The sequence below is a fragment of the Chrysochloris asiatica genome, unplaced genomic scaffold (genome assembly GCF_000296735.1).
Source record: "Chrysochloris asiatica unplaced genomic scaffold, ChrAsi1.0 scaffold00588, whole genome shotgun sequence".
NCBI classification, from domain to species: domain Eukaryota; kingdom Metazoa; phylum Chordata; class Mammalia; order Afrosoricida; family Chrysochloridae; genus Chrysochloris; species Chrysochloris asiatica.
Window position 1 is genome coordinate 106,355 of NW_006409106.1, and position 26,670 is coordinate 133,024.

Sequence of the window (26,670 nt, forward strand, 5' to 3'; positions counted from 1 at the left end):
GAGCTCTCTGCTATACGTCCACCCGATCTGCCATCTTGTTTGTTCTCTCCATGTTCCAATTATTAATGGATGTTTGCAATGGTTTGTCCTAATTTTGAGTTGTGTCCCATCAGCAATTAAAGGTCTTGAAAGCGTTGCTTCATTTACATCATTACCATCAACTCTATTTTGAGGAGGCAGCTCTTCCCCGACCCCAGTCATATTGCTAGTGACTTTGAAACAGAGGGGTTCATCTTCCAGCACTGCATCTGACAATATTTTGGTGCTATTCATAGTGTTTTCAGACATCTGACAATGTTCCACTGATATTCATAGGGTTTTTAGTTGCTAAACTTTCAGAAGTAATCTGCCTCTCCTTCTTAGTCTTTGTTAGCCTGGAAGTGCCACTGAAATCTGCCTTCCATGGGTGAGCCTGCTGGAAACACTAGTGGCACAGCTTCCAGCAAAACAGTACACAGAAACCAACACAGTCCAAAATACTCATAGATGAATGGTAGACTACTGGATTATACACTCAAAAAAGCTAAAAGTGGCAAATTTTATGTTATCTGTATTTTACAACTAAAAAAAAAAAGTATAGTATCTACTATTATTATCCCCATCAGAAAGTTCTGGAGTCCTGGTATGGCACTGTAGGATAAGTACTCGACCTCCAGGTCAGCATGAACCACAAGGCTGGCAGTTCAACTCACTAGCCGCTCCTTGGAAACCCAATACAGGGTCACTATGAGCCAGAATTGACTCGACGGCACTTAACAACAACAACATTTAGGTATTTAAAAACAAGTAAGCAGGAAGGCATCTAGCTCATGAATAAAGTAAGTTACCATCTTCTTCTAAGTAGCTTTATATGGCTAGCTACCTGTCTTGTTTTAAAACAAATACAAGTCCATTTGAACCAAGTGAGTTCTGAAGGCAGCAAAAAAAAGTCTGAAGGCAGCAACCAGGTTCTAGTAGCTATAGGCGAACTGTGAGTGAACAAAGTACTGTCAGAAAAATCTTACAACTCTGAGTTAACGTAGACACAGAGGCACACGAGTTCCAAATCATTTAACTTTAACTTTCTTGTGTTGTTCTTTAATAAGAATTATTTTTATAGTGCACAAATCCACAAGTGTGGAACAAGTATTAACCCCCCACATACACACAAAGAATACTTAGCAGAAAAACCTAGATTTCCTGCTTGATTTTCAAGTTCAATATACAAAGATCTTTAGAGGAAGTCTACTAAGAGAATCTCTTTCCAAAGAGAAAAAGAATTATGCTGAAATATTATATTATGCCTCTGCAGAGCAGCTAAATTATTTATTATGGCTCTTCTAGCCAAATTTCTGCATTTCATGATGTATATTAAATTCTAGTCTCTATGCCATGCCAGTGATTGGAGTCCTGGTGTGGCACTGAAGGATAAACACTCTACCACAATGTCAATGTTATATGTCACCAGCCGCTCCTCAGAAATCCTATACAGGATCGCTATGAGTTGGAACCAACTAGACAGCACTTAACAATATGCCCTAATTATGGACTCATTTTGAAATGAGTAAAAATTAAAGTAGGACTAAGGAGTACAGTTTGGAGTCCTGGTGTGGCACGGCAGGTTAATGCACCAGACTGCAAAGCCATCTGAACTGCAAGGTCGGTGGTTCAAGCTCACCAGCTGCTCCTCGGAAACCCTATACAGAGTCACTATGGTTCGGAACCAATTCGATGGCACTTAACAACAACAACAACAACGAGTACAGATTAAGGAGCTCTGGTAGCGCAGTGGTTACAAATCGGGCGGGCTGCTAACATCAGGGTCAGCAGTTCGAAACTACCAGCTGTTCCGCAGGAGAAAGATGAGGCTTTCTGCTCCCTCTAACGATTTACAGACTCAGAAACCCTGTAAAGGGTTGCTACAAGTTGGAACCGACTCCATGGCACACAACAACACAAGTAGCACAGATTATATTAGAACAAAGGATTAAGGATGCTCCCACCTTAGTAGAGGGTATGACTCAAATCACCACTTTTAGTTTCCCTTAGAGGCATATTCGGATTCCAATTTATAAGACTGCTTTAGACAAGCGCTTTCTCTTGCCCTGGATCATGCATTTGGCTCTTTATATCTGACCTCCTAGTTCATAGGAGTTTCGGCCCATCACCTGACCTGATTCACCAGCTCCTGCAGTCTCATGCATCAACAGCCTGTCATCTGACCTGCCAATTTGGATTCCTCAGCTTCTGAGACTACGTGGGTGAGAAGATTCCTCCAGACTGATCTCTGAACTACAGATTTGGGACCTGGCAGCCTCCACAATTGTGTGAGTCATTTCATTTGACAAGTGTGAGTTTTGTGAGACGTTGCAGTGTGTTGCAGAATCCTGGGATTTGAGGGAAGAGAGGAGGCGTAATTGATTTCAAGGACAATGGAGCAGCATAACATGTTGGAAAAGTTGAACAGTTGGGATATCTTTAGCCTCCAACTCATAGGGAGCAGCCCTGTAATGAGCTTTCTAAAAGACACTATTCATGCAGCCTCCCACTCTTTACACTAATTCTTCCTGCTTTGCCTGAAACAAGTAGGGTCAGAGAAAGGAACAAGAGTGAAAAGAGGTAAATCCTTGAGCATTTTTTAGTCCCTTGCCATCCATTTCCCCTAAAATTCTGCCAAATGACAACCTCAATCTCACAAATTCTTCAAAAGATGATACATATATTTATCTAGAAAAAGAACTTCCAGAACACAACTTGTAAGTAGGTAGGGTGTAAGCAGTGAAAAATACATTTCTATAATGTAACTTGATCATACGTAGGGAGGAAAACAACACTAAAAAGTAATTACCATATTTTGTTTAAAAGATACTAACCTGAAGGGACAAGGGGTTGCTTCCATCTTGAGCTTTAGTCCAACATGCAACTAGCTTCTCTACATTCCCTGCACAGATATAGCAGAGACACGCCTGAGTCTGCAGGAGGCTATCACCTTCACTTTCAAGCCTAGTTCCCAAAAGATCTATGGATCAAAAGAAAAAGGAAGATTATACTGTCAGCAATCTAAATCAGGGAACAGTTTAATAATTTTAGAAGGAGGGATTAAAGTTCACAACCAACGAGTATCAAGAGAAACAAAATCAGGGTCATACACTAAATGCTTAGTAAATACTTCTTTACTAAATGAATACACCCAAGACACCAAGCCCACTGCCATGGAATCCGTTCTGGCTCACAGCAATCCTACGTAGGGTTTCCGAAGCTAAAAATGTTCACAGAAGAAAGCCTACTCTTTCTTCCATAGGGTGGCTGGTGGATTCAAACTACTGACCTTGTGGTTAGCAGTCCAATGTATAACCCTATTCTACCAGGGCTCCTTAAATAAATAGAATTAAGTGGCAAATTATATATAACAATTTCACCAAAATCTATGCCTAGCTGTGTAACTGCTGTATAATTGATTTCTGGTATATTTTTTTAAAAAGGGATCACTATATAAGAAAAAATATGAATAAACATGGAACTCCATTTCATCACATCAGAGGATCCCTGGTGCACCGTGATTAAAGTGCTCAGTTGTTAACCAATTGAGCGACAGTCTGAATCCAGCAGCAGCTCTGTGAGAAACAGATGTGGCAATGTGCTTCCATAAAGTCTTGGAAACCCTATGGGGTCTCTGTGAGTCACAGTCATAGTCTTGTGGCAGTGGCTATGGTTTTTGGGTTACCACATAAGATGTTTTCTCATCAGCAGATTGAAACATGGCTGGTTCTGGATAAACAAGCAAATGGCAACTAGGGCTACTAGAAATGATTTATGATTATAACCATTAATACCATGTAATTTTTATATCCTCAATACTTCCAGATAGCAAATGATTGTTTTCATACTAGCATTTTTACAGTACCTTTTTCCAAAGACTGAATATTTATTCCTTAGCTGCCAGTTCAGTCATGGACTTTAATGGCAATTTTTACTCAAACGTTATAATTACTATTTTTATCGTCCTTGTTAGTTGGACCCCAACTCATGGTAACTGTGTGTCAAAAGAACAAAACTGCTGCTTATGATCATGACTGACTGCTGATCAGAAAGTTGAAATCCACAGAGTTTTCAGTGCCTGATATTTTGGAAGTAAACTGCCTGATATTTGGAAGTAAACTTTTCCTAGTCTGTCTCAAATGAGACCTGTTTATTATGTAACATTTCACAGATGAGTAAAATGAGGCTCAGGAAGTAATTTTTCCTAGATCATACAGTTATAGGGAGGGACAAGATTCCAACCCTGGTCTGCCCAAATCAAAATTATTAAACACTATGCAGCACTGTGGGTTAATGTGCTGAACTGCAAGGTCAGTTTGAACTGCAAGGTTAGCGATTCAAGCTCACCAGCTGCTCCCTGGAAACCCCATACAGGGTCACGATGAGTTGGAGCCAACTTGACAGCACTTAACAATAATAACATCTTTATAAATGGAGTCCTGGTGTGGCGCTGTAGCATAAGCACTGGACCACAAGGTAGGTCTGAACTACAAGGTTTACGATTCAAACTTACCAGCCGCTACTCAGAAACCCTATACAGGGTCACTATGACTCGGAACCAACTCAATAGCACTTGTTGCTGTTGTTATGTACGTGGAGTCGGTTCCAACTCATAGCAACCCTGTACAGGATTTCCAAGGCTGTAAATCTTTATAGGAGCAGAAAGCCTCATCTTTCTCTCGCGGAACAGCTGGTAATTTTGAACTGCTGACCTTATGGTTCGCAGCCAACAAAAATCTTTATAAATATTAATGTTATTTTTGTTGTTGTTATTAAGTGCAGTAGAGTCTGTTCCATCTCATAGCGACCCTGTATAAGGTTTCCAAGGAGCAGCTGGTAGATTTGAACTTCCAACCTTGCAATTATCTGTCCAGAGGTTACACTATAATGCCACACCAGGACTCTAAATAATGACTAGGTATGGAGAAATAATGTATTTCTGATAAAATAATTCAAATAACTTCCTTTTTCTATTTATGATTAGTAGGCTAACAAAAATTTCTAATAAAATTTGTCATTAATTTTATTTAATATGTACCATGTCATCTTTGTGAGACATTAAATACAAAGTTCATTTTCTTACCACAGAGGGCTGGAAATTCATCTGGTTTAGCATAAGTCAATACTGCAGCTAAAGCCTCTCTCCAATTTTTAAGGTCACAGGATTCAACAATCTCTCTCCAGTTCTTCATTACCACTGCAGTAATCAACTTGGGAAAGGAAAACAAATGGAGAAGGAAAAGTCTTTTAAATATTAATAAAAACTAACTGTGGCTAATTAATCACACACAACATAGCAGCAGCAAAGTGCATTATATACTTGAACTAGATGACATAACAAGATGGTATTACTTTTTCTCCCCCACCAAATAAACTGACCATACAAATATATTTTATTTATAAAGTGCTAAGAAGGAAAATTAGAAATCAGCTTCAGCAAGATGGCAAAAGCACTGCAGGCAAAGAGAACCACAGATACAGACTCCATGTGAAGAAAGGAACCTAAGAGTGCATGAGAAACTAACCAGCAGCTAGTGAGGCTAAAATACAACAAAGCAGGACTGACATGGAGTGTGGCGGGAGGTGGGATGACAGGCACCCAATGCTGGCGAGCCTGGGCACTGCTATAGTTTGTATAGAAAGTAATTTTGTAACACCAAGCAAGAGCCTTAAAAATGTTAAAACACTGTGCCCAGAAATTCCACTCCTAAAACAACAGCTTAAATCAACAATCAGAAAAACTCAAAACATCTTTAGGCACTAGGAAAGTATTTATTATTGTGATAACCTATATGAATAATGGAAACTATCTAAACATCCAAAACTAAGAGAATACAGCCTTACTACAGAATATTATAAAGAACACTTGTAGCAGAGTCGGTTACAAGTAGAGCTGCTAACAACAAAGTCATCAGTTTGAATCCACCAGCCATCCCACAGGCGAAAGATGAGGCTTTATTCTCCAGTAAAAATTTACAGCCTCTGAAACCTTATACAGGGTCACTATGATGCGCAACTGACTTGATGGCACACGGAAGGAGCAGCATAGGTTATTACAAAGCAATTAAATACTTGTAAGAATTTTTAATAATGTGGGAAAATGCTTATTTACATAAAAAACCCACAAACACACATCTGATATTGTTATTATACTATTGAGTCAGTTTCAACTCATAGGGACCCTGTTTAGAGATTCAGAGACTGTAAATCTCTGTAGGAGTAGAAAGTCACATCTTTCTCCCTTGGAACAGTTGGTGGGCTCAACCTACTAGTGGTTCACAGACCACTGCTTGCTTATGCTAGAGAGCCATGCTCCAGTGAGGACACTAATAACTGAAGGAAGACCAGAAGAGTTGTGGTATGACAAAAGAACATCTTACAGGAAGAAAGCAAATGGCCGTTAAGAAAATAAGAAAGAAAAAAAAGAATAAAATGGATGTCAGAAGAGACTCTGAAACTTGCTCTCCAGCATAGAGATGCTAAAGCAAATGGAAGAAATGTGAAGTTAAAAGAGTTAAATGGAAAACTTCAAAGTGCAACTTGAGAAGACAGTCAAATATTATAATGAAATGTATGAAGACCTGGAGTTAGAAAACTAAAAGGAATGAACATGCTTAGCATTTCTCACTCAAAGAAATGAAACAAAAATTCAAGCCCTGACTTACAATACTGAAGGATTCTATGGGCAAAATTGAGTCCTGGTGTGGCACTGTGGGTTAACACGCTGGACTACAAAGTCGGTTTGAACCCAATGGTTGGAGGTTCAAGCTCACCAGCTGTGTCTCAGAAATCTATACAGGGTCACTATGGATCGGAATCGAATCAACAGTAGTTAAAAACAACAATGAGCAAAATACTGAATGATGTACAACAATGGTCAATATATTGGATTTGATGCATCAAAAGAAGATGGAAGGAATATGCAGTCTCTGAACCAAAAAGAAATGGTTGATGTTCAACCATTTCAAGAGGTACCATATGATCAAGAGTCAATGATACTGAGTGAAAAGTCCAAGGTGCACTAAAGGCATTGACAAAGAACAAGGCTCCAGGAATCGAAGGAATACAAATTGAAATTCTTCAACAAATTGATGAAGCACTGGATGCACTCATTCATCTATGCCAAGAAATTTTTTGCTACCTGACCAGCTGACTGGAAGAGATCCATATTTGTGCCCATTCAAAGGGGAGGTGATCCAATTGACTGTGGAAATCATCAGACAGTATCATTAGTATCGCATACAAGTAAAATACTGTTAAGATAATTCAAAATTACTGCAGCAACATACTGACAGGGAACTGCCAGAGACTCAGGCTGGATTCAGACAGGGATGTGAAGGGACGGATATCAGTGCTGATGTCAAAAGGATCTTGGCTGAAAGCAGAGAACACAGAATGATGTTTACTATATGCTTTACTGACTATGCAAAGGCTTTCAATTGTGTGGATCATGATGAGCTATGAAAAACATTGCAGACAATGAGAATTCCAAAACACCTAATTGTGCTCAAGAGGAACCACTGCACATACCAAGAGGGAGTCATTTGAAAAGAAGGGGACACTGAAAACGTGTGTGCCAGGGTTATTATTTTTTCACCACACTTAATCTGTATGCTGAGCAACTATCTGTGACATCAGGATTAGAAGACTCAGTAACAACCTGCAATACGCAGATGATACAACCTTGCTTGCTGAAAACAAAGAGGACTTATAATACTTACTGATGATATCAAAGACCACAGCCTTCGGTATGGGTTGCAACTCAATGTAAAGAAACCAAAAGTCCTCACAAACAGACCAACAAGTAACATCATGATTAATGGAGAAAACACTGAAGTTGTCAAAGACTTTATTTTGCTCTGATCTACCACCAACACTCATGGAAGCAGCAGTCAAAAAATCAAATGACTATTGTGTTAAGCAATCTGCTGCACAAGACCTCTTTAAAGTGTTCAAGAGGAAAGATGTCAGTTTAAGGACTAAATTGGGCCTGACCAGACCATAGCATTTTCAATACAGGATATGCATGTGAAAGCTGGACAGTGAACAAGGAAGACTATAAAAGAATTGATGCATTTGAGTTATGGTGTTGGAAGAGGATATTAAAAGCACCATGGACTAACAATAAAACAAACAAAGAAATCTGTGTTTGAAGAAGTATAGCTAGAATACTCCTTAGGTGCCAGGATGGCCACTTCACACTTATCATCAGGAGGGACCAGTCCCTGGAGAAGTAGTACATCATGGTTGGTAAAGCGAAGGTTTGGCTCAAAAGAGGAAGATTCCCCCACCTAACGGACTGACACAGTGGCAGCAGCAACGGGCTCAAGCATAGCAACAATTATGAGGTAGGCACAGGACTGTGCAGTGTTTTGTTCTGTTGTGCATAAGGTTGCTATGAGTCAGTACAGACTTAACAGCACCTAACAACAATCACCACTGGTGACCAGAGGTGTGACCAGCTCCCACTATCATTTACCCTCAGCACAACCCCTACTCTCCAGGAGTTTGTAGCCATAAGGTTGGGAGCCACACCAGTGTTTGGCTGGGACCTGCTGCTCCAATCTGGGGCATCGCTCTAGTGCCTGAATTCAGGTAGGATTGGCATACAACCTATAGGATCCACAGAGCCACCAGACCATCATTTAACTAGTCACCATGCTTCCAGCTACCCTGTGGTCCTAACAGACACTGAAACTACCTCCATGATTTACTTACGTATTGAGCACCCCGAACATACTCACACTGAGGGCACTAGGCACGCCATCTAGGGCCAGGATCTCCACTGTAATAATCCTCCCACAACCACCTCAACCACCCCAGAGTTTCCTTCACTCTGGATCCAACAAATACACTGGATTTTGTTTTGTTTTGGGGTTTATTTTTTTCCTTTTGTAGTTTCATTGTGTTTGTCTATTCTTTCTCTTCCTCCTACCTCTTCACATTCCCTTGAATTTTATCCTTTCTATTTCTGCTTTTTATTTTTTCTTATTATTTTGTTTCTCATTTCCTTTTTTACTTTTGATCTTTCTTTATTCTCTACTCTTTCCATCTCCCCTCTAGGTGTTTTTTTCTAAGTTATTTTTTAAAAATGTCTTCCTTTTATATCCTTTCTCTTCTATAGTTCCATTTCCCTGTTCTTCTTTCTCATTTTAGTTAATCTTAAGTGTCTTTTTCATTTTTTCCTTTCGGTTTCTCTCATTTTTACCTCTTCTATAGCTCTATTTCCTTGTCCCTCTTTTGTCTTGATAGTTATTATATTTCTTTTTTCTGGTTGCTGACAGTTTTTATTTTATTTTTTTTCTCTATATTATTAAACGTTTTCATTGTTGGTTCCATATTTTTTTATTCTATGTTTTTGTGTGTGATGGGTTTTCTCTTTCCCAGCCAACAGGAGAGCATAGCCATATTCATACAACCCAGTCACAACTGTACCCTCTGAAGTTCCACCTACTGGGCAAGAATCAATACCAGCTGCTATACCACCTAATCAGCAACCGACACCAGCCAAATCAACCATAAATAGAAAAGTGCAAATGAGAGCAGTATACACGATTCCCTTTGCTAACTACACTCACAGGAACCAGTTGATGAGAGCCTAAGAACAACATCAACATATAACCCCATCAATACCCTGGAGACAACAAATGATTTTAGCTCACATGAAGACACAAGAGAAAATAACTCAAACAAATAACTAAGATGCAGAACCAGAAAATGTTTCTGAAGAAAAAAAGGTAATGGAACTTACTAAAAAGAATGCTACTTAGGTACCTTCAAAGGACTGACAAAAAGACTGAAGGAAGCAAGCAGATCACAGGAAAAAACTTGAAAAAATTAGAATTCAGGAAAACACTACAGAATAAATAGACAAAATAAATGCAAATTTTGAAGTAATACAAAACCTGCCATCAGAAATCCAGAAAATTAACACTACGATTTCATAACACTACATACATAAACTTTCATACATAAAATAACACTACGATTTCAATACACTGAATGGGCAAAGAAGGAGATTTGAAGCAATGGAAGTCCAAATTACTGAGCTTGAAGATAAATCTCTTAATTCTAGTATGCTAAAAGAACAATCAGAAAAAAGAATGGAAAAACTCTGAAGAAATCCTAAGAGTTATGTGGGACACCACTAAGTGAAACAACTTTCAGTTGATCAGAATTCTAGGACAGGAAGAGACAATAAAAAGTACAGGGAAAACTGTTGAAGAGATGTTGGAAGAAAACTTTCTTAACATCATGAAAGATGAGAAAATAAGCATACAAGAAGCTGAACGAACCCCAAACAGGACAAATCCCACAAGGAAATTACCAAGACATATCACAATCAAACTTTCCAAATATAAAGACAAGGAAAGAATACTAAAAGCTAGTTCGGATAAACAAAAAATTACCTGCAAAGGAGAACCAATAAGACTAAGTAAGCCCTGATTTCTCAGCAGAAACCGCGTAGGCAAGAAGGCAATGGGATAACATACACAAAAGTCTGAAAAAAAAATTACCAACCCAGAATCACATACTTAGCAAAGCTGTCTCTCAAATACACTGGCAAAATTAGAGCATTTGCTGATAAACAGACATTAAAGGGATTTGTAATGACCAGACCAATTTTACAAAAAATGCTATGGAGTTTTCTTTGGACTAAGAATCAACAACAGCCTGAGATTACCATACATGAAAACACAACCCACAACTCAATCCAAAAGTATTCAAAGTAAAACAAACTTATGAGACTCAAAATAGGGAATCAGAGAAATCAATGTATAATTATATCATCTACAAAGCAAAAAGAGGGAATAGTGTAGATACAGAACTTCCAAATGGCAAGGATGACAAGTAGATGTCAAGATAGGAGAAAAACATTAATTAGTTATAGGGTAACCTCGAGAAAATTAATATACCTGCACATCAAAATTTAAAACGAGTGAAATTGAAAACTTTAGTAAATATTAACACAACAGAAATGAAAATGAAAAGAAAACCTACAAATAAAATGACCTCAGTGTAGAAAATGATACAGAACAAAGAGAAGAGCAGCACTATGGAAAAAAAACAAAACACACACACACAGAAAAATTACAGTAATCAATTCATACCTGTAGATAATTACACTGAATATAAATGGATTAAATGCAACAGTAAAGAGGCAAAGAGAACAGAATGGAGAAGAAAACACGGTACTTCAATATATTATCTGCAAGAGACATATTAAAAAGATGAAAACAGCTTAAATGCCCATCAACAGAAGAATGGTTACACAAACTTTGGTACATACACACAATGACAGCATATCTTTGAACTAAATAGCACATATTGAAGAATAAAGATGAATCTGTGAAACACCTCACAATATGGATGAACCTGAGGACATCACTCTGAATGAAATTAGTCAATCACAAAAGGACAGACATTGTAGGAGACCACTGTAAAAAACTGAGAAAAGGTTTTCTCAATAAAATAATCTATAATTGTTGTTCAAAAAGAACAAAGGAACACTGCATGGTTTCAAATTAGGAAAGGTGTGAGACAGGGTTGTATTCTTTCACACTTATACAACCTGTATGCTGAGCAAATAATCTGAGAAGCTGAGTTATATGAAGAAAAATGTGGCATCAGGATTGGAGGAAGACTCATTAATAACCTGCGAAATGCAGATAATACAACCTTGCTTGCTGAAAGTGAAGAGGACTTAAAATACTTACTGATTAAGATCAAAGAGCACAGCCTTCGGTATGGATTGCACATCAATGTAAAGAAAACAAAAATCCTCACCACTGGACCAATAAACATTCTTATCAATGTAGAAAAGACTGAATTTGTCAAAGACTTCATTTTTCTCAGCTCAACCATCAACACTCATGGATGCAACAGTCAAGAAATCAAAAGACGTATTGCATTAGGCAAATCTGCTGCACAAGGCCTTTTTAATGTGCTGAAGAGTAAAGATGTCAGCTTGAGGACTAAGGTGGGCCTGACTCAAGCCATGGTAATTTCAATAAACTCATATGCATATGAAAGTTGGACAATAAATAAGGAAGACCACAGAAGAATTGATGCTTTTGAGTTACGGTGCTGGAGGAGAATACTGAAAGTACCATGGGCTGCCAAAAGAACCAATAGATCTGTGTTGGAAGAAGTGCAGCCAGAGTGCTCTTTAGAGACCAGGATGGTCACACTTCGTCTCTCATACTTCAGAAATATTGTCAGGAGGGCCCAGCCGCTAGAGAAAGCTATCATTTTTGATAAGGTGGTGGGTCAGAGAAAAAGATGAAGACCCCCAGTGAGATGGACTGGCAAAGCAGCAGCATCAATGGGTACAAGTGTAGTAACGACTCTGAGGTTGGCCCAGGACCAGGCAGTGTTTCATTCTGTTGTGCATAAGGTCGCTATGGGTCGGTACCGACTTGATGACACCTAACAACAATAACATGTTATAGAGGAAGGAATGGAAAATTATTCATGGGCAAGAGGGTAGGAAATTAACATGGGTGATCAGGCAAGTAATATCCAATAAGAGGGAAGTCATCAGAGGAACGATGACAGTAGAGGGAGATAAAGGAGTGCAACAGTTAAAGCGAAGAGTGATAAACACTGATAACCATTGGTAAATGGAGGAGATTATAATCATTGTAATGAAGCAAAGTATATGATTTGCAGAATGTAAAACACTGATGATCTGGCTCTGTAAATCTTCAGTCAATTCACCATAAAAGGTTTTTTTAAAAAAAACTAAAACTAAACTAAACTTGTTTAGCTTGAAAAGTACATACCCTGGTAATTTTGCTTTGGGATTTTGCAAAGTACTTTTTCTGGGTTCGAGCCAAGAGTTCTTGTCCACCTGCTATGGCCAATATAATGGCATCTGCCATACGGTTATCATGTAAACAAAGGTCAACGGCACTCTCAAAATTACCCATCAGCAAAGCCTGAGTAATTAAGCCATCAATGTCTGCAATAAAGAAATATAATACACACAAGTTAAATTAAAGTTTTGTGTTACAAAAATAAACCCAGAAAACTACACACATAACACAAAATAGAGAACGCAATGCTAATTTCTGACTAATATTAATGGTGGATAAAATTCTAACACAAGCTGTTAATATTTATAGACGAGGTCTATAAGAATATAGTGGTAGCGTAGTGGTTACGAATCGGGCTGCGAACCTTAAGGTCAGCGGTTCGAAACTACCAGCCGCTCCGCGGGAGAAAGATGAGGCTTTCTACTCCCGTAAGGATTTACACCCTCGGAAATCCTGTACAGGGTCGCTATGGGTCGGAACCGACTCGACGGCACTTAACAACAACAACATGTACAATAACACATTTTCCAGACCGCTTAAATTGAATTAATAAAGATTAAATAGTTTGTAACACATAGGTGTGGTAAACACACGCCACCATTTTCAGGGCATTGATTATATATACTAAACATTAACTGAGTTCTTTATTAACTACCTAACAGCAATGGCAAAACACATTTTAATGTCTTCATGAACTTAAACTTATGGATTACTTGTTATGCTTTCAACTGGTTAAAAAAAAGGGAGGGGAATCAACAGCAGTAGGTACTTACCCCCACTAACAGAAATATTAAATGTTCCTCCAGCTGAGGATAAAAATTCAGATTCTTGTTTTTCTTCTTTCATTCTCTAAAGAGATAAAAAGGATAGCAACTTAGCTAGAATATTGTTGCTGTTGTTAAGAGCCCTAAGAGTCAGTTCCAATACATAACAACCCAGTATAGGGTTCCCAAGGAGTAACTGGGGAGCTTGAATCACCGACCCTGCAGTCCAGCGCATTAACCCACAGTGCCATACCAGGACTCCCAGCTAGAATAGAACTACAAAAAAATTTACTGGTGAAACAAATCTATATATGATTACTCACCTAATGACACCCTAAGGTAGTCCAGAAAAATTCTCAAGTCCAAGTTTTCACTAAGCTATATAATTTCCCTTGAGTATTAATTACCATTATGTAATTATAAATGAAATCCAAGATCATCAATAATAATGTTAGACAAATTTAAACGTAAAGAAAAAAAATTAAGTCCACAACTGGTAGCTCAGAAGTTAGGTTAAGAAGACAAATCTTTGTTTTCTAAGATACATCAACTACAAGTGGCTTGAAATATACAAAATACACACTTTTTAATTACAGTGTATGTATTTAGATTTTAAAGCAACTCTGCTTCTACACATCTAAAAATTCCTAGGCACTAGGGTTTCATTATAAGGTTTTGTATTTTTTGTTTGTTTAACGGACCCACCCATAACAAAAATCACTAGATGTCCTCAGTATAAAAATAACATAAACAGAGTGTTTATGAACATATTCAAATTCAATTATACATATGTTCTCTGAAATTATCATACTTAAAACAGCAGCAAGGTGTAGTACAAATATGTGTAGTTCTCTTATAAATTTCTGTGACTATTTGCAAGACTCATTAAAAAATAAATTCATATATGAATAAATAAATAAATGCAGCATTTTCTTTCTTTAAAAATAAAGACAATGGAGGTATTTCAATGGCATATATTTGAATGTTTTCTCTTTCATACACAGAAATTAAAAAGTAAAAACAAATGTATCAGAGATTAGAAACTTTAAAATGATAATTTAGTTCCACTGCATGAGATAAAATACCTTCTGTGCTTTTGTTACCTTCACACCTGATTGTAACCTTAGTACTCAAGGTCGGGGGCATTTTTGAGCTCGGGAATGTTAGTGCAGAGCACAGCAAAGTATTATCTGTAAATAATGTCTAATTAATTAGCACTGATCATTACAGAATAATGACTACAACTCTTATTTCCATTTCCCCTAGAGTAGCATTTAGGAATTTAAAAGCTCAAGTAGAAAACATTAATGATCTTAATCTATTAACATGAAGAAAAACACATCAGAGACAGTGATTTGACTATATTCACTAACAAATTTATCAAAAAAAAAGAACTTTAATTCATTTTTCAAATTTTTTCTCTAAAAACAATGAACAAACCTTTATTTATGGACTTCTAAAATATGCATGGAGTCCTGGTGTGGCACTGTAAGATAAGCACTTGACCACAAGGTCAGACTGAATGAGAAGGTCAGCAATTCAAACTCACCAGCTGCTCCTCAAAAACCCTAAGTAGGGTCACTATAAGTCAGAACCAACTCGATGGCATTTAACGACAACAATGTTTGATAACCATTCGTATCATTAAGGGAGACATTTTTTCAGGTACTCTGAAACTACTCATTAATGACTATGGTCTTTAGAAATACCTATTATTCTTACCTACTAAATTGTGTATTCTCAAATGGTCCTCTATTTGAAAGCACATTTCTTTAATGGACCCTAATATCGTAAACATTTTTAGTATGGAACAAAAGTATCCACATCTAGAACCCCTACTTCTAAGGGAAAAAAAATTTTTTTAATCGTCACATGATAGTCTAAATTTACTGATGAATTCTTTCTGTAGCTTAGTAAAAAACTGTTAGAAATATCCCACAGTCAGAATATCCCAGTACCACAGAGAACAATGAAAAGGTCAAAAGTGAGATGAGAAAGAGGAACCTGTTAATCACTTTTCCAAGATAAAATATAATTAGAAAGCAAGAAAAGGAAATGACAGAAGTAATTATTAGTAGTTTTAAAAATCCAGAAAATTAAAAGGAAAAAATTAATGACACAATTCTGTGCTCAAGGACTCTTTTTAATTAGAAAATTGCCAAAAAGAACTCAGGACATATTTATAACAAATCATGAAGTTGACTGAAGTATTCTTGGACTCAAAAGTTTAAAACAAATTCAGAAACTTATGCTAAGAGTGGGTCCTAAATATGAATGCGTCAAGACAAAAACATAAACTTTACATGCAATGCAATGTGGTTTTCCAAATAAAACCTCTTTTCAGTTTGATATCCTGATACCTACCTATCAAATTAAGTCCAACTCACCTCAACTGTTAATTTTTAAAAATAGTATCCAGATGCTAGGTCAAAGAACTAAATTGGTTCAGAGATGATAGATACTTCTGTCAGTTTAGGTACATAAATTCCTTCCCTAGACACCTCTAAGAAAGTAATATAATCAAACTGTATTCTAGAATAAGGAATCAAAATAATTTTCCATATTTCAATGTCAAGCAATTTTGAGATACAGAAATGTCATGTATTTGTCTAATAATTAAAAGTGAAAAATAAGTAAATAAATAAATACCTCTCCCAAGAGCTGCTCTTCAGCAGCAGGACTCTCCTCCCCATCACTCTGTGCTACTTGGTCAGAGTCTTTAAGAGCCTTTGGTACACAAAACAATCACAGAGGAAGTTGAAGAATATAGCATTAAAAGTTTATTAGTAAACAAGAAAGACAAAAGACCCAACCAACAACACTCAGAGCTAGTTTAATCATAAGTAGCAGTATTGAGTAGCTTCATTTGGGAAACACCACTAGAGGAAAACCAAAGAGCAGTATTGTTAACTCCTTCCCTTTCTTTCCTACCAAATATCTCTCAACACTCTACTTAAGCACAAGGGGGCTTCAAAAGTTTGTGAAAATTCCACTCTTCCATGAACTTTCTGCAGCCTCCTCATATCTGAACAAACATTTGTTTTGTTTATTTTTTGTGTGTGAAAAAATACTTCAAGAAACAGGTTCTTCCAACTAAACTTATGCTATTTTTAAATGAGGTTAACTTAGAAGCATTTACCTTTATACTGTGAGACAACAAAATAGACACATCTCCTATTTCTTTATTCTTTCCTTATTTGTTAGGACCTAAATCCAAATTTTAGAATGTAGATATAGTTAAAGGCCTTCTTACCACGTCAGGTCCATCCATTTTGTTCAAGGCCAAAGCAATCTGAAATAAAGATAACAACTCACCTATTAAATGGAATTCTATTTCAGGGCATACAAAAAATGTTCACCACTCTTAATCTATTCTTGCTGACAAACTATCACAAAAGCTCTGATGACTTTAAGAAAAGAATATGTTCAGAACTAGTCCTCAATACTTCCAGCTTAGTTCGCATGGAGTTTTACTGCTCAGATATTATACACCTCTCCTGTTTAATCACAAAACTAACCAGAAAACAAGCACATTTTCTTCTACTTTGTTTTAAATAAATTAACTATAGCTAATTTTCAAAAATATTTCTTCATGTACTCAGAAAAACTTGTATTAAAAACAACCCTGCTGTTGAGCCGATTCTGACTCGTAGCAACTCTATAAAGAGCAGAACCACTCCATAGGGCCCCTGAGATTGTAAATCTTCATGGAAGAAGACTGCCACATCTTTCTATTACAGGGTGGCTGGTGGGTTCCAACCACCAACCTTTCCATTAGCAGTTCAAATGTTGAACACATTGTGTCACCAAGCCTCCTGTAAACTATTATATGCATTTCAATAATCATATTCTATTTCCTCATTTTTGTTATCAGGCATGAGTTAAAACTTTCATATTAATATCTTGTAAATTTAAAAAAGTTATAGCATCAAATTTAGACTAATAAAGTTCAATGTAAAAACTCCAAAGGAGCAAGTACAAATACCCAGGGAACAGAGGGGCTGTGATGTTACCCTAGGTTTGTTTGACTTCAAAGGGGCACTAATCTTCAATATGCATGGCACAGCTTAGAGTGCGCAGTATCCAACCTGTACCATGTATGTTGTTGTAGTTGTTGTTAAGTGCTGTAGAGTCAGTTCTGACTCAAAGTAACCTTGGATAAGGTTTTCAAGGAGCGGCTGGTGAATCTGAATCACTGACCAGTGATTATCCTATAGGGCCACACCAGGACTTTGTACCATGTATACAACTCTGTAATATGATAGAAAACTTTAGTCATGTTCAAAGACTGAGGATGAGCTAAAACAATAATTTTTAAAAAACATTAACTACTTCCTTCCAAAGTTTTCTAAAGTCAGAGTTTCTTTATTCCTGTTGTTGATGCAGATGTGAACTAACAATAATATAATCTCCTTAAAAGGAGAAAACTATAAAATAAGGTTATTTCTCTTTTTAAAATTACTCCTGCTCCAAAATATCTACTAGTTACAGAGTTTGTTAGCTGGACCAAGTAATCTAAGAACAAGAGTTCCAATTCCATTTACATTTTTCTATGCTTTGCTTTTCTCTCAGTTACATCCTTCCTCCTTGCCCTCCGTTCAAGCTTCAAGCATCTTCAGATGCTCTCTAACCACCACCTGTATCTCTTTAAAAGAAACTCCCAACCTCAACGCCTGTTTTAACATTTTCAAGAACCACATAAAACAGATGTAGGCCAACTTTCAGGATGCCTTTAAAAACCAGGGGCCATCAAGTTGGCTCCTATTCTTCGTGACACCCCGTATTTGTCAGAGTAGAACTATGCTTCCTAAGTTTTTTCAGTGACTGAGTTTTTTCAAAGTAGATCACAAAGCATCTGAGGTGCTTCTGAGTAGATCTGAACTTCAATCTGTTGGTTAGCAGTCCAACATGCGAACTATCTGCACTACTCAAGAGACTCCACAGCGCCCTTAATAACTTAGGAAGTTTTTCAGTGTTCTTAGGCCAAAAGAAAGCCTAAAATAGTTCTCTTTATTAGCAACTCTACTTTAAAAATCTGTGCCCCTGCAAATTCCTGTGGCACTCCATAGCCCCTCAATACACAGTTTGGGAACTGTAGACTAAAGGCATAAACATGGACAGAATGAAAAACTGTGATGGCCTGAAACAGTACACAATTTTTCATCTCTTAAGTTTTTGTAAACAGTTTCCCTCTCATTCCCCCAAGGGACAATAGGTCCATAACCATAGTAAAATCTTATTAAAAGTGTTATTTTCAGGGGTTGAGGCTTATAGTGTCTATCTTTCAAGGTTCAATTCTCCCTGAGATTAATTCTTAAATCAAACATGAATTATGGGTGTTTCTGGTCAGTTAAGCACTCAACTACTAGCTGAAAGGCTGGTAATTCTTAGAAGACAGGCCTGGAGGTTTGCTTCCCAAAAGTCACAGCCTTGAAAATCCCACAGAGCAGTTGTACTCTGCATACATAAGGTGCCATGAGTAGGAATCAACTCCATAGCAACTAACAAAACAACAACTAGTAGGTTTCAACTGAAGTATAAGGTGGACTTTCATAGTTAACAATATGTATTCAAAACTTTGACAACCAAGCAAACATTTTCATTAATATTTAACTTTTATTAACATTTTTACTAAATGTTTACTGATTGACAAGATGATCCGGGTAAAATTTTATTTTTCATATGCTTGCTACACAAACATTGTATTTGTTTAAGCACAGGCATTTCACCTCTGAAGGTTTACCTTTGTTCCTAGGTCTTCTTTTCTGTATCCTAGAAGTTCAAGGTATTTTCCACGAGAATCATCCTCAAAATTTACCTTTTAAAAAAAGATAATAATCTTGAAAATCAACAATATGCATTTAAAGTCCCAATTTTTACTATCGCTTAGCAACCCAAAGAATATTTTTTTGCTTAAATAACTTAATTACTTTAAATTTCTTTATCAATATATTAAAATAAATTATTAAACATGTAATAAATTTCTGGTTGAATAAAGCTAATTTTTGAACTATAACTTTTATAAATACAAACTAACACATTTCCAAAGATCATATGAAGGCAATATTTTCATTTTGTCAAATATCTAATATCCCAAAACCTTTCCCCAAATTAATACTTAGTTATAAAGTATAAATTCCCTAATTTTAGATTTTAAGCCTATAAAGATCTCTTTTCTTTGGAATATTTAGTATAGAAAATAGTACAGTGGAAGCAAAATAACCAACTAGAAAATTCTTTGTTATTCTATTATCATAAATGCAACTCAGCAAAAGATAGTTTTCTTCTTCTCTCTTCTCATAGGCAAGAAATACTTCCACCCTTTCTACTCTATGATGCCTCTTCCCTATTTTCTCACTTTCTTTAACTGAATTCACTATAGAAATTAAATATTCTATGTTCTAATTTTAAAATAGGTCCACTGACTCATAATATCTATCACCTAAATATATCTATTACATTGTTAGATGTTTCATAGCAGAGACTAGAAGAACTCTTGACATAAAAAGCTAAGCAATATACTATTTGTGATGTTTCTTAAATTTCAAACAAGTTCCTGTAATCACACTCTTCCATTTGTTACTGTAATCAGAAGACTGTTTCAGAATATAGTGTAAATACTTAAATTTGCAGATAATGAAGTCTATCAACTTACCTTCAAAAAGGACCAAACATTTTTCTCAAACTCCGTCTGAGAAGCTTCAATTTTTTTCTGACAATAATGAACAAATCCTTGTGACTGCACGACCTGCTGAAGTTGGTCAGACCGGCTGAGAAATTCCTTCTCAGTTACGACTTGGCTAATGAACACATGGTGGGGCTGCTGCTGCTGTTCAGCTCCTTGCTGAGACAGCATTTTGACATTCTCAAAGGTAACCAGTTTGCCTCCAAACTGCAAAAAGAACAAATGCGCAAGACTGATTTGAACAAAAAGGTTGTGGCAAAAATATTATAGCCAAAACATAGAGATCTGAGTAAAATTAGCTAGACTTTTAAAATTACATTTTATAAAATCCCACTTGTGTCTCAACCTTCCATTTTTCTCTTCTTTTCCATACAGCCCATCTTCTAGATAAATATACTATTTACTGTACCCTCCCCCTAATTTTTCACCTACTTGATTGTGGCACTGTGGGTTAATGCACTGGACTGCAAAGTCGGTTTGAAGCGCAAGGTGGGCAGTTCAAGCTCATTAATCCCTCAGTGGAAACCCTATCCAGGGTCACTATAAGTTGTAACTGATTCTACAGCACTTAACAACAACAACAACAACATACTCAATACTACTTATCTTCCAAGGCCCAGCAAATTTCACCTACCAATGAAGGTCTTGCAGATGCATTTAACATATGATATATCTTATGATTAAACAAAAAGCTTTCTCATCTGAGTTATTTCAGGGCAGAACCTGTGTCTGTTTTATTCTTATATCTTTTATAATACCTAGGACACTACTTTGGACACAACAAGTAGACAATATTTTCTAATATATTCATAGAGTCCTGGAGTAGTGCTACAGGTTAATGCACTGGACTGTAACGTCAGTTTGAACTGCTAGGTAGGCAATGCAAGCTCACCAGTTGTTCTGAAAACTCTATGCAGGGTTACTGTGGGTCACAACTGACTCAATGGCACTTAACAATATATTCATGGAGTCTTGGTATGGCATTGCAGGTTAATGTGCTGGACTACATGGTCAGTTTGAACTGCAAGGTCGGCAATTCAAGCTCACCAGCCACTCCTTAAAAACCAGGCAGCTATGAGTCAGAACTGACTTGACAGCACTTAACAACAACAAATATATTCATACGAAATAAAATTAGAGGAAGAAAAACATACAAAATCAAATTTGGTTTTTCATTCTTAGTGATGTTTTATACAAAGACTGTGGGTTTCACAAAATAAGTAATCTTAGTGTGGCACTATAGGATAAGCATTGAGTCACAAGGTCAGTTTGAACAACAAGGTCGGTGGTTCAAACCCACCAGCCACTCCTTGGAAACCCTATACAGGGTCACTATAAGTCAGAACCGACTTAACAGCATTTAATAACATAATGAATATTAAGTAATTAATTACAGTAATGTGAATGCAGTTGGTTAGTCATTACTTTTTTAAAACCAGCCCAAACAAAACTGAATTATTATTTACCAAAAAAAATTGTCATTACTGTTTAAGTGCCACTGAATGAGTTTTGACTCATAGAAACCCTGTATAGGGTTTCTGAGGACCAGCAGGTGGGTTTGAACCAGTAAGCTTGCGGGTAGTGGTCCAGTGCTTATTCTACAATGCCATACCAGGACTCCTTAAAGAACTTAACAATGTAAAAATAATAATGTAACATACAAAAATTGAAAAGGATAAAAGTTTTAATTTATACAATATAAAATTTATATATCAAGACTTAAATATTTAAGTAATTATTTACATTTATAAAAGTAATCAGAAAACTATACAAACCTCTAAACTTTAATAATGGTAACACAAAAATACTGGAGGAATTCACATGGCACATAAAAGAGGAAGTGTTCATTTCACTCTCTACAGGAGGGCCGTACAGAGAAAGAACACGTTCGGAACCTCTCTGTCCCTCCCACTCTCCTGGGAGTGGATTTTCAGGGGGGAAATGGTACATGCTTAAAGTATGCTTTGGAGCTGCTTTCTGTGTCTGTCTTCCTGCACAGAGAGCTTTAATACTCCATGTAGACAAGCTGCCTGCTCTTTCAAATAAAGCCCTACATTATCTAGACCTGCCTGTGTTGGTTACCTAATTATTGCTGTTAAGTGCTGTTGAGTTGGTTCCAGCTCATAGTGACCCTGTATAGAATGTCTAAAGAACAGTTGGCGAGCTGGAAACGCTTTAACAGTCCAGCGCATTAACCCACAGTGTCACACCAAGATTACAGTTACTAATACAGGGATGAAATTAAACTGTATACTAAATTAGGTATTAGGAATGTAAAAGCAAATCCACTGCAAAAGACCTCTTGAAAGTGTTAAAGAGCAAAGATGTTAGTTTGAGGACTAAGGTGTGCCTGACCCCAATGATATTTTCAATCACCTCATATGCATGTGGAAGTTGGATAATGAACAAGACCGACCATAGTAGAACTGATGCATTTGAGTTGAACAAGAATATTAAAAGTATCATGGACTGCCAGAAAAGCAAACAAATTTGTGTTGATGGAAGTACAGCCAGAATGCTCCTAGAATTCAGGACGGCAAGACTTCATCCTTCATATTTCTGATATACTATCAGGAGGCATAAAGCCCTACAGAAGGACATCATGCTTGGAGGTCAGAAAAAAAACAAAGACCCCTAATGAGATGGACTGGCAAGGTGGCAGCAGTAATAGACTCACTCAAGCATAGCAATGATTGTGAGGATGGTGCAGGACTGGGCAGTGTTTCATTCTATAGTGTATGGGGTAGCTAAGAGTCAGAAATTACTTGACAGCATGTAACAAGTTATTAATAGGTCCTAGTGGACTCCTGGTGTAGAGCTGCAAAATAAGCACTGGACTGCTAACCAAAAGGTCAGTGGTTCAAACCCACCAACTGCACCTCGGGAATCCTATACAGGGTTGTCAAGAGTCCTAACAGACTCAAAACACTTAACAACAACATAGGCCCTGGTGTGGTGCTATAAGGTAAGCAATGGACTACAAGGTCAGCAGTTTGAACCCCCCAGCTGCCCCTGGGAAACCCTATCCAGGATCACTATGAGTTGGAACCATCTCAACAGCACTGAACAACAACATAAGTTGTAGGGGGAAAGTGATACAAAGCTGGCCTGTTCTACACAAGAGTTTTTAAAATAGTAGTGAACTAACAATATTTAGCAAAAGACTCTACTTTTTTCACATAGTCCAAAAGTTGACCAGAATTTCTTAGGTGACAGCTTGAGGATCACTGCTAAACTGGCAAAGATGCTCACTTTCCCCCGATTCTGAATGTGTCTTCCTTCTAATGAATCTGATGAAACCTTTAGCTCTATCAGAATGTAAGAAATAGGGGGCAGCACAGAAACATTCTAGAAAAACTATCAGATACAGAAAAACAAGTCAAACAATATCACAAAGGCACAATCAGCCAACTCCAGTATGCAGGAAAACCTACTTAACTGAATGTTTTTAAAATACATATATCATGAGGATGAAAGAAGGAGAAGGAAATACCATAGGTTAAAACAGGAATATCCACTACACACAAAAAAGACATCTTTTTGTGATCATTAAATACATGAATTAGGTATTAGATATTAAGAAATTATTAGTAATTTTATTCCATATAATAACAGTGTTGTGCTTATGCTAAAAATAACTATAACTTTAAAAGACATATAACAGAAAAGCAAAGGTTTCACAACAATAAAACAACTTTTAGGAGAAAAAAAAAGGTATAATAAAGATATATATACAAAGGGATTTCAAAGGTTTGTGGAAAAATCCTATTATCTTTTAATTCTATTTTACCACAAACTTTTTGAAGCCCCCTCATATATGTATTTATTATCCTATGAAGGCTGAGTGGGGTATGATAGAAAGGTGCTAAGAGAAAATGATGGTAAATTCTGAAGCTGGATATATGTGCATTCATTATTTAACATTACTTTTATTTTAAGACAGGTTTAAAATATTTCATAATAAAAAGCTGATTGAAAGAAAGACCAGCAGATCAAAAAAAAAAAAAAAAAAAAAGAAGCCAAATTAAAAAGGGGGGCAGGAGAGAGAGAGTAAGTTCTACTTTTTCTAAGAAAATACTCTGAAAACAACACACAAAGATCTCTCAAACAAAAGACTTTTTCTATTTGAGTGATCCTGTAATAATACAATGATAAGTTCTCTTTGCCCCTGTGCCCACAGACCATAAAACAAAATCCACTTACAGAAAAGGAAGCACCAACAGGCCTTCGGATCCACTTGGGTGGCTTCTTCAGAGGCAGCACTATATGATGCTGGGCAGTCTGCTGTGGAATTTGTAATGGAGGAAGGGGTTGTCCTGTGCCAAAGGGATCCAGATTTCCAAAAGATGAGGAAAGCTTAAAAAAAAAATAAATAACATGAGCATCTATAACTTATATAAGACTATGTTGCACTGTTTTCTAGTTATATTCAAAATATTTTAAGGTAATTATTCAATTAAGCATCACAATGGATTCCTAACTTTCAGATTAATCACACATTATAATTAATTTTTAGATGTGTTATAATCAAAACCGTAACTTTTCCTAGTACCTTATCCACTTGTTTCTGCCTTAAGCCATCAGTGCTTCCTCCCATGATGGAATAAACACTGATACGCCCATCAAAGGAAGCAGCTGATAAGACAGCAGGGTTCCGGGGACACCATTGAATATCAAAGCACCACTGTGTATTGGTGGGAAGTTCATACAACACCTAAGGGGAAAAAAAAAAGTCAGAAAAGGGTACAGTCACTTTACATTATAACCAAATAACTACATTAATATGATCAACTAGCTAAATTAGATATTTTCTTTCAGAAAATATGTCTAGCCAGGAAAAACAATACTGTGATTTGAAAATAGGCCATTACGATGGTCTGCTACTTTAAAAAAAATGAACTACATTTTAAACGAGGACATTGTAAAATCTGACGTTTTTCTTTTCTTATGATATTAGAAGTTGCATCTGAAAAAGCAGAAAACTGAGTCAACCTGCTAAGCTTCAAAAGATCAATGGTATTCTGTCCAACTGTATATTGCCTGCCAAGACTCAAACAACCTTATTTAGAGCTCTTATCTGAAACTGAAGTTTTAAAACTCTTGAGCGAAGTCACAGGAAATCTGGCCTTTAGTCAAGAAAGAAAACGTGGGCACACCATTTTCTATTGCTGCAATTATAAGAAAGAATCATAACCATTCTTCTTTATAAGGAAAAGAAAGGCTGGTATATAATCTTTATAGTTTCTAACTCAAACCATACTGATAATTTCCTAAAAAGAGCTTAAGGTTTTGTGATTTTATGAAATAAGTTAAATGAACTACTTGGATTTCAAGTGGCATTTACTGTGTGTTTTATCAGAAAACCGAATTATGTGAAAAAGTAACTCTGGTAAGACTAATCACTCTCACTTTGATGATACTGCTTTGCCTTTGAATACAAAATTTACTAATGCATTTTAGGTTCAGTTCACACTAAAATTTATTTCATTTATTCCTTCAAAGTCCAAGAACACACTGTGGTGGTTGTTGTTAAGTGTAATCAAGTCAGTTTCGACTCTTACCAACCCTGTATAGGGTTTCCAAGGAATGGCTAGTAAGTTTGAACTGCCAATCTTGCAACTCAAGCCAACCTTGCAGTCCAGTACATTATCCTGCAGTGCCACACCAGGACTCCAAGAACACACTAATCACATGCAAAAATTCATTTTATCAAATTACATAATTATGACAGTAATTTGCATGAATTCTGAACTTACTTGGTAAGATGGATTGTAAAATACAATGTTTTATTATTTATAAATCATACGAAAACAAAATATTTTATATTCCCCAACTCTAATGTTTCTATATTAACTGACACTACTAGGTGAAATTTTAACACCAGAATCCAAATAACTAAAGTGCTTCATTTTACCCTATCAGAATGTTATTGTTGTTGTTGTTAAGTGCTGTCGAGTCAGTTCCGACCCACAGCAACCCTGTACAGGGTTTCTGAGGGTGTAAATCTTTACGAGACTAGAAAGCCTCATCTTTCTCCCCCAGAGCGACTGGTAGTTTCCAACCGCTGACCTTAAGGTTCGCAGCCCAATTCGTAACCACTACGCTACATTTTTTAAAATCTACTGAATTTCAGTACGGTAGTTAAAAAAGCTACTATTGCAAATACTTGCAATACCAAACTCATGCTGGAGAAACAGTACAATTACTCCAAGGTTGTAATCTTTATGGAAGTGGACAGCCACATCTTTCTCTTGCAGAGTGACTGATGCATTCAAATTGCTGACCTTTCAGTTATCAGTCAGTCAAGGGTGCCACCAGGGCACCTTAGCACTTGCAATAACATACATAAGTTTAGAAAGGTAAAAGTCATGTGTTAAAGCTATAA

At 36.7% G+C, this 26,670-nt stretch overlaps 1 protein-coding gene across 1 annotated transcript in view; it reads right to left on the minus strand.

Annotated features, from left to right (window-relative positions):
• Positions 1 to 26,670, minus strand: part of SEC31A (SEC31 homolog A (S. cerevisiae)) — a 129,957-nt gene that overhangs the window by 59,240 nt on the left and 44,047 nt on the right. The window contains exons 9-18 of the mRNA XM_006877753.1: positions 24,838 to 24,999; positions 24,489 to 24,641; positions 20,256 to 20,492; positions 19,344 to 19,418; positions 16,854 to 16,892; positions 16,250 to 16,327; positions 13,610 to 13,685; positions 12,804 to 12,982; positions 5,102 to 5,228; positions 2,853 to 2,998 (exon numbers count right to left, since the gene is read on the minus strand). Of these exons, the coding sequence (XP_006877815.1) occupies positions 2,853 to 2,998; positions 5,102 to 5,228; positions 12,804 to 12,982; positions 13,610 to 13,685; positions 16,250 to 16,327; positions 16,854 to 16,892; positions 19,344 to 19,418; positions 20,256 to 20,492; positions 24,489 to 24,641; positions 24,838 to 24,999 (1,272 nt within the window). The remainder of the gene's footprint in view (positions 1 to 2,852; positions 2,999 to 5,101; positions 5,229 to 12,803; positions 12,983 to 13,609; positions 13,686 to 16,249; positions 16,328 to 16,853; positions 16,893 to 19,343; positions 19,419 to 20,255; positions 20,493 to 24,488; positions 24,642 to 24,837; positions 25,000 to 26,670) is intronic.